The sequence below is a fragment of the Equus quagga genome, chromosome 2 (genome assembly GCF_021613505.1).
Source record: "Equus quagga isolate Etosha38 chromosome 2, UCLA_HA_Equagga_1.0, whole genome shotgun sequence".
Taxonomy (NCBI): Eukaryota; Metazoa; Chordata; class Mammalia; order Perissodactyla; family Equidae; genus Equus; species Equus quagga.
The window spans coordinates 64,466,162-64,484,497 of NC_060268.1; the positions used below are offsets into that span (position 1 = coordinate 64,466,162).

The window sequence follows — 18,336 nt, forward strand, 5'->3', positions numbered from 1 at the left end:
ATTAAACCAATATGTGAATATTGGAGATATCAAAAGAACAAGGACATTATTAATTTGAGAATCCAGGCAACTAACCATTTTATCCCTTTAAGTCATTTCTTCATTTAGTTCCAGTCTCGGTAACAAACATTCCTGAAGCTCCACGATAATGTTCCGGGATTTCAAACCGCAGTTTTGTTTTTTATCCCCTTAGAGACTTATTTCATATCTTTTGGGCCCTTTTGAAATAGGCAGTTATCAGATCAACCTTTAGCTCACTGGCCTCGGGTAGAATAGGTAATTTCCCTTCTGAATCATAGGCTTGTAAGAATTCAAGCCCAAATTCTGGTCTAGCTTCAAGCAATAAATACTGTAATTAACTTCTAACCAGGCAAGCTAACATTTTGCTTGGAGGAAGCATCGTTTTCTCAAACAAATGCCTTTCAAATAAAAATAATTTCATGCCCTCTTTTTTCAGAATGATACTTCCCAGTGCTTGGGAATAACCAGTGTGTCGTGTAAGAGTATATTCTTGGAGATTTTTTAAATCCAGTTTTCTCTGGTTTTCACATTCTGCCGTAGAAGCCTTCTAGGGGTATCTTGTTTCTAACAGTTAACTGAGTTTCCTTCTATCGGATAGTTCTATTACCCTTTTCAAATCCTCTCCAGACAGTGCACCTCCTTACTGCCTGCACCTGGGACAGACCACGCCCACTGCCCAGCCAATGCATGGCACCCTGACTTTAGTCCAGTTGGGGAAACAGGTGAAATTAAGACCCATAATAGGTCAGCAGTGGGGGTTTGAAATGAGGAAGTCCTGAGAATATTCCAGACTTGCAGCCAGAAAACCGAAGTCCAGAGTCAAAGCTGAGCTGAAAACTAAAAGAGTATATAGTGAAGGTATCAGTTGCTAGAAGAGATTTCGTTTTTTAAGTGCTAGGACAAAGGCAAATCAGAAACCAAAAGAATAAGGCATCACACCTATATGCAGGAAGGGATCCATGGGATGGATTATGAATTTTTGCCAAATGGGTTGCCGCTCTCTAACTTGGTTCTTTTTGGTTCAGCCATGCACGTGGTGGCCTTTCTCCAAGGAGGTTTTTAAGTCACCACATAATCCGTCAGCATTCTAAGTGAAGGGCATGTAACGTTGCCTGAAAGCTGGCCTTATTTTCTCAACACTGTGGCAGAGCCCCTGTCCTGTGGTTACGGTGCTGCACACACACTGTGCAGAGAGCTTGGGTGGCCCTGGAACCCTGCCATGTAAAGCAGCAGCAATAACCAGAGGTTTATATTCCATGAGGTCCTGTCCCGAGCCTACCGTGGGCTGTGCAATTACGGAGGAGGTAGTGCGGCCTGGCATAAAGATTGCTAAATATGGAAGCGGGACCCTTGCATTATCCCCCCAGCTCTGCTACTTACTAACCTCATGATTTCAGGCATGGCTCTTCTTTGTTTTAAAACTAGCTTCCTCGCCTGAATAATAGAATTGGAATAAGGACAGCCGAGGGGGAGGAGTAATTGAAATAAGGTGTGTGAATTTACTTTGCGAACTATAAAAGGTTAAGAGATGTGAGAGTGAATTGTCTACAGGTTCTACTGACTTGGTTTTCTAGTGTCATTAGGCCTTAGCCAGTAATTAGGAATTAGGAATTAGCAGCAGCACCTGCTTGGAAAAGGCTCCGCATCAAATCAACCTTGTCCTGGGACTACATAGAAATCTGCAAGATCAGGGGCCAGCCTGTGGCACAGCAGTTAAGTGCGCACATTCAGCTTGGTGGTCTGGGGTCCGCTGGTTCAGATCCCCGGTGCGGACATGCTGTGGCAGGTGTCCCGCATATAAAGTAGAGGAAGATGGGCACGGATGTTAGCTCAGGGGCAGTCTTCCTCAGCAAAAAGAGGAGGATTGGCAGCAGATGTTAGCTCAGGCCTAATCTTTCTCAAAAAAAAAAAAAAAAAACAAGAGAAAACTGCAAGATTCAAAGTGAAGCGTGGAGAAGGAGGGATATCCTAGCTCTACTCTCCTGTCGAATGATCAAATAGATCCTAGGATACTGCATTCCAGGGAAGGCACCTCACTTTACGAGAAATGTAGACCACCCAGATAACATGTTGCAGGTGGAGACATCTAGAGAGCGCCAGGATTTTAATTGGAAGGAGAAAACTCTGGGAGGAAAATGAAAGCTCTCTTTGGATTTTGTGAATGTTCTTGTGTGGAAGAGGGGTTTGCCTTGCTGTATGTGACTTCAGAGGAGGGTGGCCATTTCAAAGGTAAGGTCTCAGCTCATCTAAGGCAATGTTTCCAAAACTTTGCAGCAAATTAGAACCACCTAGGCAGCTTTTAAATCTCCTATTGCCCAGGCTGCACGCCGAAACAGTTAAATCAGAATCTCTGGGGGTGGGGCCCAGGCATCAGTAGTTTTAAAAACTCCAGGGCGGGCCAGGGGGCGCAGCGGTTAAGTGCGCGCGTTCCACTTCGGTGGCCCGGGGTTCGCCGGTTCGGATCCCAGGTTCGGACATGGCACCACTATGGCACGCCAAGCTGTGGTAGGCGTCCCACATATAAATTAGAGGAAGATGGGCACGATGTTAGCTCAGGGCCAGGCTTCCTCAGCAAAAAGAGGAGGATTGGCAGCAGTTAGCTCAGGGCTAATCTTCCTCAAAAAATAAATAAAATTAAAACTCTCCGGGTGATTGCAATGGACAGCCCAGTTTGCGAAGCAGCGATCTGCAGAGGGACTGGTAGCATCAGAACCAAGCAGAGAAGGAGTGAGCTGCTGGAGCTGCTCAGCCCCAGGCTGGGTGTCACCTGGTGGTGATGACTTCAAGCCTTCATGGATGGTTAGACTAAAGTAGACAAGCCTCAAGTTCCTTCCCATCCTGAGAAGCTGAGTCAAAGCTCTGAGACGGAGGTTTTCACATTTCTTTAATAATTCCGAGAACTGTTTCTTCAAATAAAATAAAACAAAGGAAGAAGGAGGTGGGTTTCCCGCTCCCCCTCGGCTCCTCAGGAACATTCTACCCTCTTCTCCGTGACGACTCCTGAGGACACTTCATGGGAATCTGGGAACTTAAGGAAAATCTCTAGGGCTCCAGGGAACACAGTTTTAAAAACCACCAACTTAAGGGAAGGAAAATAGGATTTCCACAGAAATGAATTTTGTATTCCACCATCTGTAGTTGGAATCTTGGTTATTTTGATGAATAGAGGTACAAATCCCAAACGACAGAGGCCAAGATAAGTGACCATGGACCTAAACTATTTGTTAGTTGGGAACACAAACGGCATCGGCCAGTCTGTGGTTGCCCCAGTGCCTTAGAAACTAGACCCAGGTCTCTTTATGCTTATTATTTGGTGCCACACATAAGACAGAAGAGCCACCTCCCCTGGCTCACTGGGGTATTTCCAAAGGGAAGGATGCTGAACCCTTCCTGGCTGGAAGCTCCCAGGCCTTGCATTCCCGTGTTAGTGTTCAACCTGGATCGAGCTCTTCCTTCGTGGCCCACGGTGTACAGAGCAGGTGTTGAGCCCAGGTGTTCCTGTTTCCCATATCTTTTTATAATTTCGTGGCACCTTCTGTGCCACACAGACACCAGTTTCTGTACATACCAATGCCGTAACTTACATCTGAGGAACAAAAGGCAGCCTAGTAGTGGGAAAAGGGATAGGAAGGGAGGAAGATAGGTTGGGTCCTGGTTCTGCTGTTGGCCACCTGTGTGACTGTAGACACGTCACCTGACTTAAAGGGAGTTCATGACACCTGCTCCCTGTTTCACAGGATTGTTGTCAGATTAAAACAAACCAGTCATATCCTTTTAAGTTCTATAAAATATACATGATTACTGAAAGCAAAAATTGTAACATTGGGAGGATTTCATTTTATATAGATGTAATACATATGGCAAATATAACATACAGAGGGGAGAGTAAAAGGACCTATGTGGGTTTTTTTGGTTTTTTGGTTTTTTTAGAAAGATTAGGCCTGAGCTAACATCTGCCAATCCTCCTCTTTTTGCTGAGGAAGACTGGCCCTGAGCTAACATCCATGCCCATCTTCCTCTACTTTTTTATATGTGGGTCACCTGCCACAGCATGGCCTGCCAAGCGGTGCCATGTCCACACCTGGGATCCAAACCGGTGAACCCCAGGCCGCCAAAGCGGAACATGCTCACTTAACCACTGCGCCACCAGGCCGGCCCCAAATTGCCTCTTTTTTAAGGACACCAGTCATATCGGCTTTAGAGCCCACCCTAATCCAGTATGATCTCATCTTAACTTGATTGCTATTACAAAGACCCTATTTCTAAATAAGGTCACATTCACAGGTTCTGTATGGACATGAGTCTGGGGGAGACACTATTCAATCCAGTACAGTGTCCACATGGCTACACAAATGTAAAGCATGCGCAATTACACAGTAGTATTCATTACATTCTTCTGAGAGCTTCACAGAGTACTTTCTTGTTTTGCAGAGTGTGTGTGTGTGTGTGTGTGTGTGTGTGTGTGGTGTGGTTTTGATTTTGGTTTTTTTGCAGTCTAATGACCAGTGCTTTAAATCTTAGTTGACTACTTATGAGGTGATGCCAGGCCAGCAAGTGGGCTAGCATCCTCCATAGGCAGCAGCACCATCCCACCTGACTACCATGGTCTTCCTCCCTCAGACCAAGCAGGTCGCACCCCTTGCGGTTTCCCCTCTTGCTATATATGCAGGATGGTTCTTTTTTGGTGTGTTCTGATCGTGCATTGGAGTCCGCTAATGTAGGGTGCTAATACCCAGCTCCATGAGGTCACCACAGATGCTCCTTAGTGAGAACTTTTGGGGTGGAGCTGCCCCGAGGACCAGGAGGCAGAGCACGCTGAGTTCTAATCCCAGCTCTGGCATACTATTTTTTGTCAGCTCCAGTTTTCCCTGTCTCTGCCAGGAGGAGGGTGCATTCTTGTGAACATATTACCGCCTTTTACCTTTATATGTGGGCCCTGAAAAAATACTGCTTTTGCTGTGGATAAGGCTCAAAGAGCAGGGCATGGACACTAAGATTAAGGTTAAGAGGTTAGAAGCAGGAGATACCAGCCCTTGAACAGGACCCCCCGGATGAGAGAGGACACTAGCATTATTTGAAAACATCTACTGAGCATCTTCTTTCAGGTACTAAATAAGACAGGGCTCCTGCCCTATGAAAAATCACAGTAGAATTTTTTTTAAAAAGCAGAGACACAAATTACCAACATTTTCCATACTTGATTGAATGCAGACAAGGGGGCTGTGTGAGGTGGTAGAAGGTAGGGTCAAATCACACAAGACCTTGACTGTGAATCAAAGGAGGGTGAGCTTTATATTTTAGGCATGGAAATTTGGAGGCAGAGGAGGGACAGGAGGAAAGCAGTATTTCAGGAAGACCAATGTAGGGTAGCGTCCAGGGAGATCCATGATCAGGCCTCTGGCATGGTCCAGGTGTGAGGCAAAGAGAATCTGGATGCAAGAGGTGACTGAGCAGAGGAGGAAAGGGGATCAACTAAGCAGCAGTTCAAAGGAGGAGATGATATGCCTGACGAGTGATTGGCTAGGGGGAAAGAAAGATAGAAAGAGCCAAAGATGATTGCCAAAACTTGAATCTGAGTAATGGGAGAATAATTTTTTTATAAAAGAGGAGGGATTAGGAAGCAGGCTCATGTAGGGTGAGAAAGATGCTGGGTTTATCTTTAGGTAAGGTGGGGGAGGGAGGCCCCGAGATGGCTGCCGTGGCAGAGCGGGTGTTCTCCGTGAGCCGGAGGAGGCATGGCAGGTACTCAGGAACTGTGGTGTGAATGAACTTTTGGACTTCGTGTTCAGCAGCCAGTGTTGTCTCCAAAAACCAGATCTCAGCTGTCACTCTCCTGACCAAAAACCTTTCATGTCTCCCCAGTGCCCACAATCCAGCCTTCACAGTCCGCCCCCCGTCTCCCCTTCCAGCCTCATTTCCAGGGGCTCTCAGTCCACAGCCCCATTCTGCTCCAGCCCCTGCCCCTTTTCTAGCGCACCAGAATTTTCCCAGCCCTCCAAAGCTCAGACTCCTTCCTGTGTCTGCCTTTGTCCCTGCCCCTGCCCCCCACCCCCTTTCCCTCCCCCCCCCCCTCCCCCCCCCCCCCCCCCGACTTCGTCCTCTGCCTGGTGAACTGCCTGCCCCTCACCCTGCAAATTCCTGCTCAGATGCCACCTCCTCTCCGAGATCCTCTACACTCCCAGGGAAATTTTACCAGCCTCTCCATTCACGTCTATTAGCTTGTGTCTGAGCTCCAGAAGTGACGGGCTGTGTCTTATCCTTGCAGCCCCCATACTTCTTTGCCCAGTTTACTTTCTTAAACCGTAGATGGGATCTGTTTCACACAACATTATTTGGGACTTAAAAACACACAAACTTTCTTTATAGTTAGTAACAATTCAAAGGAAATTTGCGTCAAAATAAATCACATGTTAATATTTTAAAGAATGAGAATTAGCCGTACTTAGCTATAATTTAGCAATGAAATGAGAACAAAGACTTGGCATTTCCCTTTATTGAAACCCCTCCCAACCTGTGATTATAGAGTGCCAAAGAGAAAGCCAGCCTTCTTTCTCTGAAACTCTGATTTTCAGTCCAAATGCGCTCCATCCTGTTTTAGAAAATCACACGGGTTTGATTCTATCCAAACCCAAAATGCTAAAGCAAATCTGAACTGAAAAATCACTATGTGATATGTGCATATATTTGCTCAAGAGAAACCATAATTTGCACACTTTATCAAACTAGACCTGGATCTACCTGAAAAGAAAGGCTTACACTTCTTTTGAAAAGAATTTTTATGCATCACTACATGTGTTTACCATTTTGGTCAGGAGGAATGACCAAACGACATTTTTGAGACTGGAATTCTTAAACAGTAGTATCCAGATATCAGCAAGACTTTAAGGAGTCTCCACAAATCTCTTATCTGAAGTCCAAGGTTAAAATAAGATAGGTCAGAACAAGACAGCTCATAATTTACCTCTATTCAACAAGCATTTATTAAGTGCCAACCAAGAGCCAAGTAGCAAGGCAAAAATGTATGCCGCAGTATCTGCCATTAAAGCAGTCACCTTCTAGCAAGGGAGGCCGGTATATAAATATATAATAGAGTATAGAGAAATAAACTTAATAACAGAATCCAGCCATAATATACACATATTTATGTACAGATGATACTTCTTTCTACCACCAGCAAAGTTAGACTCTAAGCCTTCTTCATATTCTGAACCTCTTCAGGCCTTTGGCAGTTTTATAGAGCATGCCAGTGATAAGATGTATTGTGTGGTCTGTGTACATGGCCTTCCTTTAGCGTGTTTAGACATATCAACAGAAGTTCAAAGCATATTAAAGACTACTAGGGCTTTGTCTGAATTTCTTGTTTGATTATACATGTTGTTTAGTCAAATTATGTATTTCCAGCAGTTATCTCTTAAACGTAAGCTTGAAGCTCTTGAAAAACAGATGTGGAACGACAAGAGAGGTGATTGAGGATGCGGGAATCCATGGCAGCAACTTCTGCCAGCTTTGGAAATTCTGTTATCTAGTCCAGCCCTTGCTGTACGTTCGTCTTACCTGGGAGCTTGGAAACCACTCAATGCCCAGGCTGCACCCCAACCACCGAAATCCAGGTCTCTGGGGAGGTAGGATGCAGGCATGAGGATTTGAGGGAAAAGAAGTCAACTTGTGTTTTTAAAAGCTTTTTATTTGAAAATAATTTGAAATTCATAAAATGCTGCAGAAATAGAAATAATACAAGAGTTCCTGTATTCTCTTTATACAGAGTCACCTATATTTTTTTTCCTTTCAACCATTTGAGGGTCAGTTATGTATATCATGGTTCTTCACCCGTAAATCCCTCAGTTTCAGTGAGTATTTCCTAAGAATAGGAATATTCTCTTATTATAGCTAGCAAGCTCACACATTTACATTGATACAATACTTAAAAGTATTTAATTTACTGTCCATATTCCAGTTTTGTCAGTTGTCTCTCATGATATTGACATTTTTGAAGGATAGAGTCCCCCCCTTTTTAAAAAATATAATATTCCTCATTGATGAAATTATGTGCTTTTGGCCAGAAGACTATGTAGGTGATGGTGTGTCCTTTTCAAGGCGCCACATCAGGAGGTATACAAGGTCCACTTTTTCTCACTGGTGATGCTAATTTTGATCACCTGGTAAAGTGTTGCCCAGTTTCTTCCCTGGATAATTTTCTTTCTTTTTCTCATTTGCAACTAATAAGTAGTCTGAAGAGTCAATAAGACCAAAGGAATATCCTGCCCCACATCAAAATTTCCCCCAATGTTTAGTGTCGATTGCTGATTCTTGCCCAGTCCAGTCTTTACCATGATGATTGCAAAATGATTTTCACCTCCAGCACTCCCTCCATATTCATCAGTGGGCCCTCGAAATCTCTCATTGGCAAGAACTCTCCCTTCTCCCCCATGTATTTATCTATATACTTGTTATTGGTATGAACTCATGAATTTTCTTTTTTCCAATCATTTATAATTCATTACTGTACTTCTTTGGATGCTCAAAGTGCCCCAGATTGGGTGAGTAGGAAGCATATGTGACATGTCCCCGTCGTTTTTGTGAACACTTCCTTGCTTCCAGGCTTATCTTGTACCTACCCTGGCCTGTCCCTGGAACTAGTCACTTCTCCAGAAAATGGTGCCTTTTAATGTGAAATGGTATTCGAGACTAAGGTGCTAGGTAGGCTGATGGGTAGTGGGGGTGTTTTTGCTTCTTAGCCGTCTTAACAGAGAGAGCTAGGAAACATATGCATGTATATATACATATGCGTATACATACATAAGCATATGCACACTCCCATAAATATACATATATACATGTTCATATAAACATGTACAGAGACATCCATATACATAATTTCAAGATCATGAATTCACACTATCTCAAATTCAAGTCCATCCCACAGAGTTCTGTTTTGCCTTCCCCCATCCCATATTTGTATATCTCCTTTTCCACAGTGAGATCCCTGGCTCCCAACAACATCAGCTCCAGGGTTCAACCACTTTGGAAAAATGTTTGGCAGCCCCTACTACAACTGAACATAGATATACCTGTAGCCCCGCAATGCAACTTGTGGGTATATCCCCAACAGAAATGAGGACTTACGTCCACCAAAAACATACGAGAATGTTTATATGGCAGCTTTACTCATAAGAGCCCCAAACTGGAAACAACTCAAAAGTCAATCAGGGGCTGGCCCAGTGGCCGAGTGGTTAAGTTCGCGCACTCCTCTTCAGTGGCCCGGGGTTTCGCTGGTTCGGATCCTGGGCACAGACCTAGCACCGCTCGTCAGGCCACGCTGAGGGGGCGTCCCATAAAGCTCAACTAGAATGATCTACAACCAGAATATACAACTGTGTACTGGGGAGCTTCGGGGGGAAGGAGAGAGAAGAAAAAAAATTAAAAGATTGGCAACAGATGTTAGCTCAGGTGCCAACCTTTTAAAAAAAAGTCAATCAATAAAAGAAAAAGTAAATAAATCGTGGTATATTCATATAATGTAATACTAAATTGCTATGAAAAAGAATGAACTACTGATAAATGCAGCAATGTGGATGAATCTTATGGACCTAAAGTTAGGTAAAAGATATCCAACACAAAGAGTACATACAGCATTATTCCATTTATATGAAATTTAAGAAGCATCAAAACTATAGTGCTAGACAGCACAGTAGTGGTAATCCTTGAGGCTTGTGGGGACAAGGGTAATGACTTTGAGGGGGCAGGAAGGAGCCTTTTGGGGGGCTGGAATGGCCTATATCTTTATTCAAGTAGTAGTAACACAGGTATAATACAAATATAAAATCATCAAGCTATAAACTTATGATTTCAATACTTTACTATATATGTTACATCCTAGTTTAAAAAAAAGAAAAAGAAAATTAATGCAGCTACAGATTGGGCTGCCAGTGCAATTAACTCATCTGAAATGACTTAATCAGGCCAACTTCACATGTGCTCAGGAAATAACAACTACTGCACATCAGAACGTAATCACGTGCTTGGCAGCTACTGCTTTTCTGTTGTAAGACACATCCAGTGTCAGTAATGGGAAAAACCAGGCATCCTAGTATTTAACGGTACAGTGTGTGGGCTTACTCGGTGTCTTGATATAATTTCCTGTTGAGTTGAATTAGATTCTTCCCCCCACAGGGGTTAGCCTCAGTCTAAACCCTTGATGGCTTAGGCTTTGCGTATAAAGACACACAGTTATAGGCATCCTCTAGGACTGATTGCTGATAACTCGAAATCCATGGGAAAGTGGGCTCTGGGAATCCTAACTGCTCACAGGCAGGGCAGGAGGGTGTTATGAGAGCTTCAGTAGTAGGGCGGAATGAAGGCCACAACCCCCAGACTGGCCCTTTTGCCTCTCTGCTCTCAGTGTCTGCCCTGTTGCCCAGGCAGCGCCAGAACATGAGAAGTGAAACCGTTCCTCCCGTGATTGAGAAGGCTTCTCTTTCTATCAGGACTCAAAAATAAGATGAGGGAAGGTGTCCTGCAGTGGGTCTCCAACTTTAAATGCACCACAACCACCTGGAGAGCTTGTTAAACCCAAATGCTGGACCCTACCCCAGAGTTTCTGATTCAGCCAGCTGAACCTACACATCTAGCCAGATTCCAGCAGATTTAGTTGCTGCTGGTCCAAGGACCACACTTTAAGAACTGCTGGTGTCTGGAAAGAATATGGAATCAGAGCATCAAAGTTCAAGTCCTGTACTTGAATAGTCTGTGACCTTGAGCAAGCACCTTAATCTCTCTCAGCCTATTTCCTCATCTATATAAGAAAGGTAATATGTCTCCTACTTGCCTTATAAGATTGGTATTTATATTATGTGAGTTCCTTTGTGTTTTGAAAACCATAAAGCGTTAGACCAAGATTCTTCACCTTTTTGTGCCATGGACTCTTTTGGCCGTCTGTGGATACCTTCTCAGAACATCATTTTTAAATCCATAAAATAATATACAGAAGAGTACAAAGGAAACTAATTATACTGAAATGTAATTATCAAAATATTTTTAGAAAACAAAGTGGCAATATAGTAACGTGCTTCTTTAACACTAAAATAGGTGATGTCATGGAGGGTTTAATAACCATTGTAATTTCAAAATAGTGATGAGTTTTTAAAGAGTATTTCAAAATATCTGTGACATCTGTAATGTCATATGAGTCTGTATGTGATTTCTGTCGACGACAAAGGCACTGTCCTGCTAACACTCTTGTGAGTTGTTGCCTACATCGATAATGGAAGGAATGCTAGCATAGACATGCAACTGACAGCCCCCCCCAAGGTGGTAGCATGAAGTGAATAGTTGTGTTCCAGTTTCAGGGTATGCAGATTAGCTCACATATTCTGAGTCTCACTTGTTTGTGCCCACATGTGGGCATCCGTGGGAGCTCACAGATAGACTGCAGGGCTGCAGGCCTCCAGCTAGCATTGTTATGGTGGCCAGTGATGTCTGACCCCTTTGCCCTGGAGTTTGTGTGCTACACTTCCAAGAAAGCTTCTGAGAACTGCGGAAACATTAAGAAGCTTGGAATTTTGCTAGTAGAAGGAATTTAACCTTCATTTTCCAAAGGAAGAAACAGACATCTAGATGACAGTGAATCTGTTTGCTTTAAGGAAGCTGCCTTCTTTATTTGGTTGTGGGAGCAAAGTGGTTGGGTCGTCAACAACGGGAATTAAGATTGTGGGGTAAAGTGTATGAGAAGCAGGGCTTGGATAGGTAAGCATTTCCTATATGAATCTTGGAGAAGGGCATCGTTGGTGCAGATAGTTTAGGCCAAATACATATGTTCAGTATTGACAACTAAAACTGGAATAAAACCCAGATGTCAAATGAGAGTAGAGATTTCCTCATATTGACACAGCAGTGAGGTTGCCTTTCAAACAGGCTTTGCCCAAGCTTGACGTTCAGTGAACACACCCACTAGCAAGAGCCATGAGTCACCTGCACCTTTTTGTGGGGTAGTTCTGGACACCATTAATAGCCGTGGAATTGCTTACAGGCACATAAATTGTAGATGCAACTGTTTTTGATATGCAAGGCCAGGTGGGGGCTAGTTTCAGAGCTGTTTCAGAGGCTAACTCATGGGCACATGGAGTAAGGACCATGTCTGCTAAAGATCTGATATGGCTTCTTTTTATGCTTTGCTATTATCCAGTTAAAGATTCACCCAAACCTTTAGACGGGGTGCGTGGGTAACAGCAGTGGATGGTAAAAAGAGGCAGGGCCCCAAGGTTCTATTTCCTGGGAGGCCCCTGCAGCTCTCTGCTATGCAGTATTCCAAAGGGCTCTTTTATGGACTTTTTGGTTTCCAGATAATAATCTCTTCTACAAAATTGCCATTAAGAGCAATAAAACTTTAGCCAGAACGTACCTCAATTCTGAGCTCTTGATGCTCTGAATGAGATTTTAGGAGAAGATATAGCAAAGGGAAAATACATATATCCTTCAGGGATTTCTGCTTGTACCATGACATTTATAGTAATTAAAAATTTTAAAACTTTAAAGAAAGTAATTTGTGCATATGGTAAAACAAATTTTAAATCATGGTAAAAAGATGTAAAATGGGAAATAAATATCTCCCTTCTCATCTCCCATCCCAACCTAAACCCCCAGTTCTTGTCCCCAAATGTTAACAGTTTTATGGCTGTCTTTCTCTAAAAAGTTTTCTGCACGTGCCTACATGTTTTATGTATATGCTTTTGTTTAAAAGTATGCACAAATGAGATCATACCAAACACTACTGTTCTGCATTTTTGTTTCATTTAAAAATGTATCATGGAGTTCTTCCCATGCCCACACACACAGTCCTATCCCATTGTTTTTAAGGCCACATGGTTTCCCCATTGCATGGATATCCAGTGTGAAAAATCACTTAAGCAATCCTCTACTAATGGACATTTAGGTTGTGGTTTGTTTTTTTTTTTAAAGATTGGCACCTGAGCTAACATCTGTTGCCAATCTTCCTTTTTTCTTCTTCTTTTTCTTCTTCTTCTTCTCCCAAAGCGCGCCCCCCCCCCCCCCCCCCCGCCCCGTACATAGTTATATATTCTAGTTGTCAGTCCTTCTGGTTGTGCTATGTGGGACGCCACCTCAGCACCCAGGATCTGAACCAACAAAACCCTAGGCCGCCAAAGCTGAGCACGTGCACCTAACCACTCCCTCATGGGGCTGGCCCCCATTTAGTTTGTTTTTAGTTTTTCTCTATTTAAAAAAAGTTCTCCAGAGAATGTCCTTGTTACAAACACTTCTATATATGTAGAGAAGTAGCTTCCTAAAAGTAGAATTCTTGAGTCAAGTATATGGGCACTTAAAGTTTTAACAATGTAACAAAATTGCTCTCTAATATGGTTTAATTGGTTTACATTCCCACCAACAATGTTATGGGTGCTTGCTTTCTCACAAATCTGTCAATACTGGCAGTTATCACATTTTTTTAAATGTTTGACAATCTAATGGGTCAAGAACATCCCATGGTGGTTTTGATTTGCATTTCTTAAATCCTAAGTAAGGTAGAGTATCTTTTCATTGACTTATAGAATACTCATACTTGGTTGTCTGTGAATTGCCTGTTTATCATTCTTTGCCTATCTTTCTTTTGAGCTGCTTGCCTGTTTCTCCTACCTATTTCTGCATTCAGCAAACATTAAGTTCCTACTGTGTGGTGAACACTAGGCTGGGCACCTGTGCCATAAGGGTGAGGAAACACCAGTGTCTGCCCTTTGGGAGCCTCCGGTGCAGTGGGAGACACACCTCAATCAGATCATGCTCCCAATGGGGGTGTGTACAGACAGAGTTAGTACCTTGAAGGAGAGGCTCTTGTATCTCTGAGAGCATGTGAGTGAAGAGACAGGCGGGAATGGGGGTGGGAGAAGACCGCCCCGAGGAGCTGTTGTCTAAAGAACGATTAGGATTTGGGGTTGGGGGAGCATTTCTGGAAAAAGGAACAGCATGGTGGAGGGACTGCGATGTATGAGATGAGCTAAAAGAAGGCCAAGGAACAGAGCAGAGAGAGAAGGACAGTGACTTAGGGTGAGGCTGAATTATGTCACCTGGGGCCTTGGCCCCACTAATGATGTGGAGTTTTTTCTCTTAGAGACATAGAAAGCCATTGAAGGATTTTGAGCTCTAGTTGGTGATCAAATCTGAAAAGATAACTCAGGCTGAAAAGGGAAAGAGGAAGACCAATAGCAAGGTTTTTGAGTGAATCCAGATGAGATTTGCTGGTAGCTTGACCCTGGATTAAGGCAGTGGACATGAAGAGAAGCAGGTAGGTTCAAGAAATATGGAGAAAGTCAAATAAAATGTGATGATAAATTAGATATAGGGGATAAGGAAGGGAGGAGGTGTCCAGGATGATCCCTAGGTTTCTAATTAGATGGATGGTGGTGCCATTTGCTGAAATTAGAAACTGGAAGAGGTCAAGGATGAGTTCAATCTTAGACAACATATCTGAGTGAAGCTGTCAAGTAAGCAATTAGATATAAAAGTCTGGGACCAAAGGAAAAGTCTGAAATGGAAACATAAATTTGGAAGTCACTGGAATATAGTAGTTAAAGTCATGGGCATAGATCAAATTGCTTATGAAAGGAGTACAGCACCCAAAGCGGGTCTACTCTTAATCCTTAAGGAACACTAATATTGAATGGCCAAATAGAGAAAGATGAGACAGAAAAGAAAGAACAGATGAGCAGCCCAAGAACAGGAGGAAGCAAGCCGAGTGTGGTGTCCCAGAAAGCAGTGAAGGAATGTCTCAAATAAGATGGAGTGGTCAGTAGTGCCAAATGCTGCTGAGACGTCTAGTAAGAGGAGGCCTGGGAAATGCCCATTGGATTTAGCACCATGAAGGTGTTGGTGACATTAATTTGAATTGTTTCAATGGAATGATAGGGGCAGGAGTCAGATGGGAGATGGCTGAGACATGAAGGAGAAGTGAGGAAATGGTGACACTGTAGGGACCACTGTCAAGAAGTGTGGGTTTTGATAGAAAACAGCCCCAAACCTGTTCTTCTCAGTTCTTCTACTCTTGACCCATCTTTGCCACTCAATAATTTGAATTGATTTTATAATTGTGTAGTCACTCTTCCACAGCTGCGGTCTCCCAGTAGCCGTGGCAACCAGCGAAGCAGGCATAGAGTCTGCAGGGAGGCCAGCCTCGAAATTGAAGGCTCTTCTACCCCTTCGAGCAGCTTCTGACTCCATTGTAGAAACAATGCTGGAAATGGGTCTAAGAAACAAAAAGTCCTTATGTTTTAGAGACATCTCCTGAAAAATGTAAAGCTAAATAGGGCCTGGGATTTTCACAGTGAAACAAGATAAGCCATGAGTTGATAATTGTTGAAGCTGGGTGATGGGTACATAGAGGTTTATTATAATGTTATCACTACTCTTATTTATGTATACACTTTTCCATGATGCATTATAAAAAATTAAATTTAGAAACTCTCTTAAGTGAAAGCACAAAGAGCCAATGATCATCACAGGCCCACTATGCACATGGCGCTTACAACAGGATCTCCTTTAAACCCAGCCTGCCATTGGCTTGTGGGTTTCAAAGTGCCACACGTCTAAGGGAAGAAAATCATCTCTCACATGCTGTCCTTTCTTCTCTCATTAACTCTGACTCCTTGCCCCTCCTCCTTTCTTACCTCCCTCCTGAGAGTGGACTCCAAATCATAGTTCTGTCACTTACCGTCTTCATGAACTTGAACAAGCTCCCTCTGGCCCCTGAACCACTCTCTGAAAGATGGGTATAGGCATCTGCTTAGCAATGTTGTGAAGACTAATTTTGACAGTGTATGTGGAAGTATTTAACATAACAGCCTCAAAAGCCCACAGAAATCAGGAAGGTAATATAAATAAATGAAGGTGACCAGGTAGGAGAAAATCATGTGATGCTCTTGGCCTATCTTTAGCTTTGCCACTTGTAGTAGACATACACATAGGAAGAATTGTAAGAAAAAATTTATTCCATAAGAAAAATAACAGTGCAAGCATGGTCATAAATGAACTAAATAATCCATATTCATCAATCAATGGCTAATAAAGAAAGACTTAGCCTCAGTGTTGGGGGGTAATAGGGAGTGATGGGGATTAGGGCAAAACAGGGCTTGCAGGCCGCATCTAAAAAGGGGCATTCCCCCAACAGCTCCAACTGATCACTGTCTTGAGGGAATGGAGCCAATGTTAACATGTCTTCTTGTTTTACAAGAGAAGATAGAACTCTAAATTTTTTTGTGAAAATTCCCAATTCTTGAATTTAGGTTCAATTATTTTTTTAAAAAAATAGTACAAAGGCCAAACTAAGCCCATCTGTGGGCCAAAACCAGCTCATGAACTGCCAGTATGCAAGCTCTCACCTAGATAGTGGAATACAACAGTTTCCCTTCCCTCTCCCTTTTATCTGCCTCCTCAACTTTCTCCTTTCTCCCTGGTTTTCCATTTTTCTTCTCTCCTAACCACTCCCATCCTTCATTTCTCTACCAAGCCCAAATGGTGAAAGGTATTGAAGTGGGTTGAAGAAGTGATTAAGCTCAAAGAGATGTAATCTAGATGCCTTGTCCTGCCCCAGGGCGTAGACCAGTCCCTGGCACATAGTGGATCCTAACCAGAAATGTGATGAATGAATAAGCCTGCACCGGGGAGGGGGGGGGGGGGGGGGGGGGGGCAGTTCCATTTCTTGTGTACACTCAGGGCTTACCCAAGCCACTGTCTCATTTTTCTCAACAGCCTTGCGAAGTCGTTCTGGCCGCTCCATCATCAACGGGAACTGGGCAATTGACCGGCCTGGAAAATATGAGGGTGGAGGAACGATGTTCACCTACAAGCGTCCAAATGAGATCTCGAGCACTGCTGGAGAGTCCTTTTTGGCCGAAGGTCCCACTAATGAGATCTTGGATGTCTATGTGAGTTTGGATGTTTCTGGACTGTTCTCTGGATTTTCTATCTTGTTGCTTCTAAGGGCCACACTTAGAACAAATAAGCGACACATCATTGCCCATCCTCAGTAAAACCATTTGAGTGAGCCTTTTGAGGGGCCCTTAAATGCTTGGTGTTCGTCTTTGCCATTCACCTCCAAATGTACCTGGCTCATAGAAAACTCTACCAGATGCTTATTATACTCAGAGTTTATTGACTCAGTAAAACCAATTTTACTTGTTGAACCAAATCAGAGGCAAAACATATCCTTTATTTCATGAGCACTGGATCTCCTCCAAGCACTTTCCTCCTAATGCTAATTTGGCATGTTTTCTTTTTATGGCAAAAGAAAGCATCTGCCTAAAGCAAGACAAGACCACTGCAGTTCCCAGCTCTCTTCAAATTCTATTAAAGCAAATGAAGAAACTAGAGCTCCAGAGTACTCCAGATGACACAGAACCAATACAGAGATTTACTAGAAGCTCCCTGCTTCACAGAGGACAGAACTTTGATTTATTTGACGAGAAACTAAATTGCCCATGAGTTAAAAATGGTCCTTATTTTTAAAAGAAACAACTAGAATCCAGTCTTCTTAAAAAGTTCAGGAAACAAAAGTTGACAAGAAATAAAAGCTCGAAATCACATATTGATAAAAAGAATGAGCTCACCCATAGACGTACATTCTCATACCATCTCCAAAGCCACGCTAGTCTACATGATATTTGCTATGTTAGAGTTTTATAAATATTGTAAATATTAACTGTTCATTCCTCTTGGGCCTAGTGACTCGTGGACTAAAAACTATAAAGCAAGCCTTGTTATAATTTTGAATATTTTTTTTAGACTGTCCAGTTGGTTGCTGGACTCAGGGTAAGTTTCAAATGGCATCGGGAGTAAAAACCCAGGTTGTTAAGGCCCACGTGGGTGGTCTAGGATGTGGTGGCCAACAATAATTTCATAAATAGGACAAGGTTTGCACTGGCAGAATGCTTGTGCAGAAGAGGCACAGAAGAGGAAGAGAGGGTTTCCAGCCTCAGACCGACTGTCAGATTGTGTGAAAAGAGAAGTGAGAGAGTTAGGGGTAGAAAGTGGGACCCTGAGGTCACACCACCACGTCCCTTGAGGGCATGACAGTTCTGGCTGTAAGGAGCCCAGTGGTTCTCATGTCTGCGTTCCATCAGGTGATTTATAGAATGGAAGCCCCATTTCCCAAGCAGGGAGGGAGTAACAGATGATGGTGTCAGTGGAAAGAATAGACACTCTCATGAACCAAACAGGACCCACCTGTGCAGGAGTGACTCAGAGACACTTGTAGTCCAAAGGACCTAAGAGATCAGCTGTGATTCTAACCTCCTCCTTCTCCAGATGAAGAAA

General features: G+C 43.2%; 1 protein-coding gene across 1 annotated transcript in view; it reads left to right on the forward strand.

Moving 5' to 3' along the window:
* The window catches only part of LOC124235146 (thrombospondin type-1 domain-containing protein 4-like), a 175,051-nt gene that overhangs the window by 120,268 nt on the left and 36,447 nt on the right, over nt 1-18,336 (forward strand). Inside the window, exon 3 of the mRNA XM_046652755.1 lies at nt 16,774-16,949. Coding sequence (XP_046508711.1) covers nt 16,774-16,949 — 176 coding nt within the window. The remainder of the gene's footprint in view (nt 1-16,773; nt 16,950-18,336) is intronic.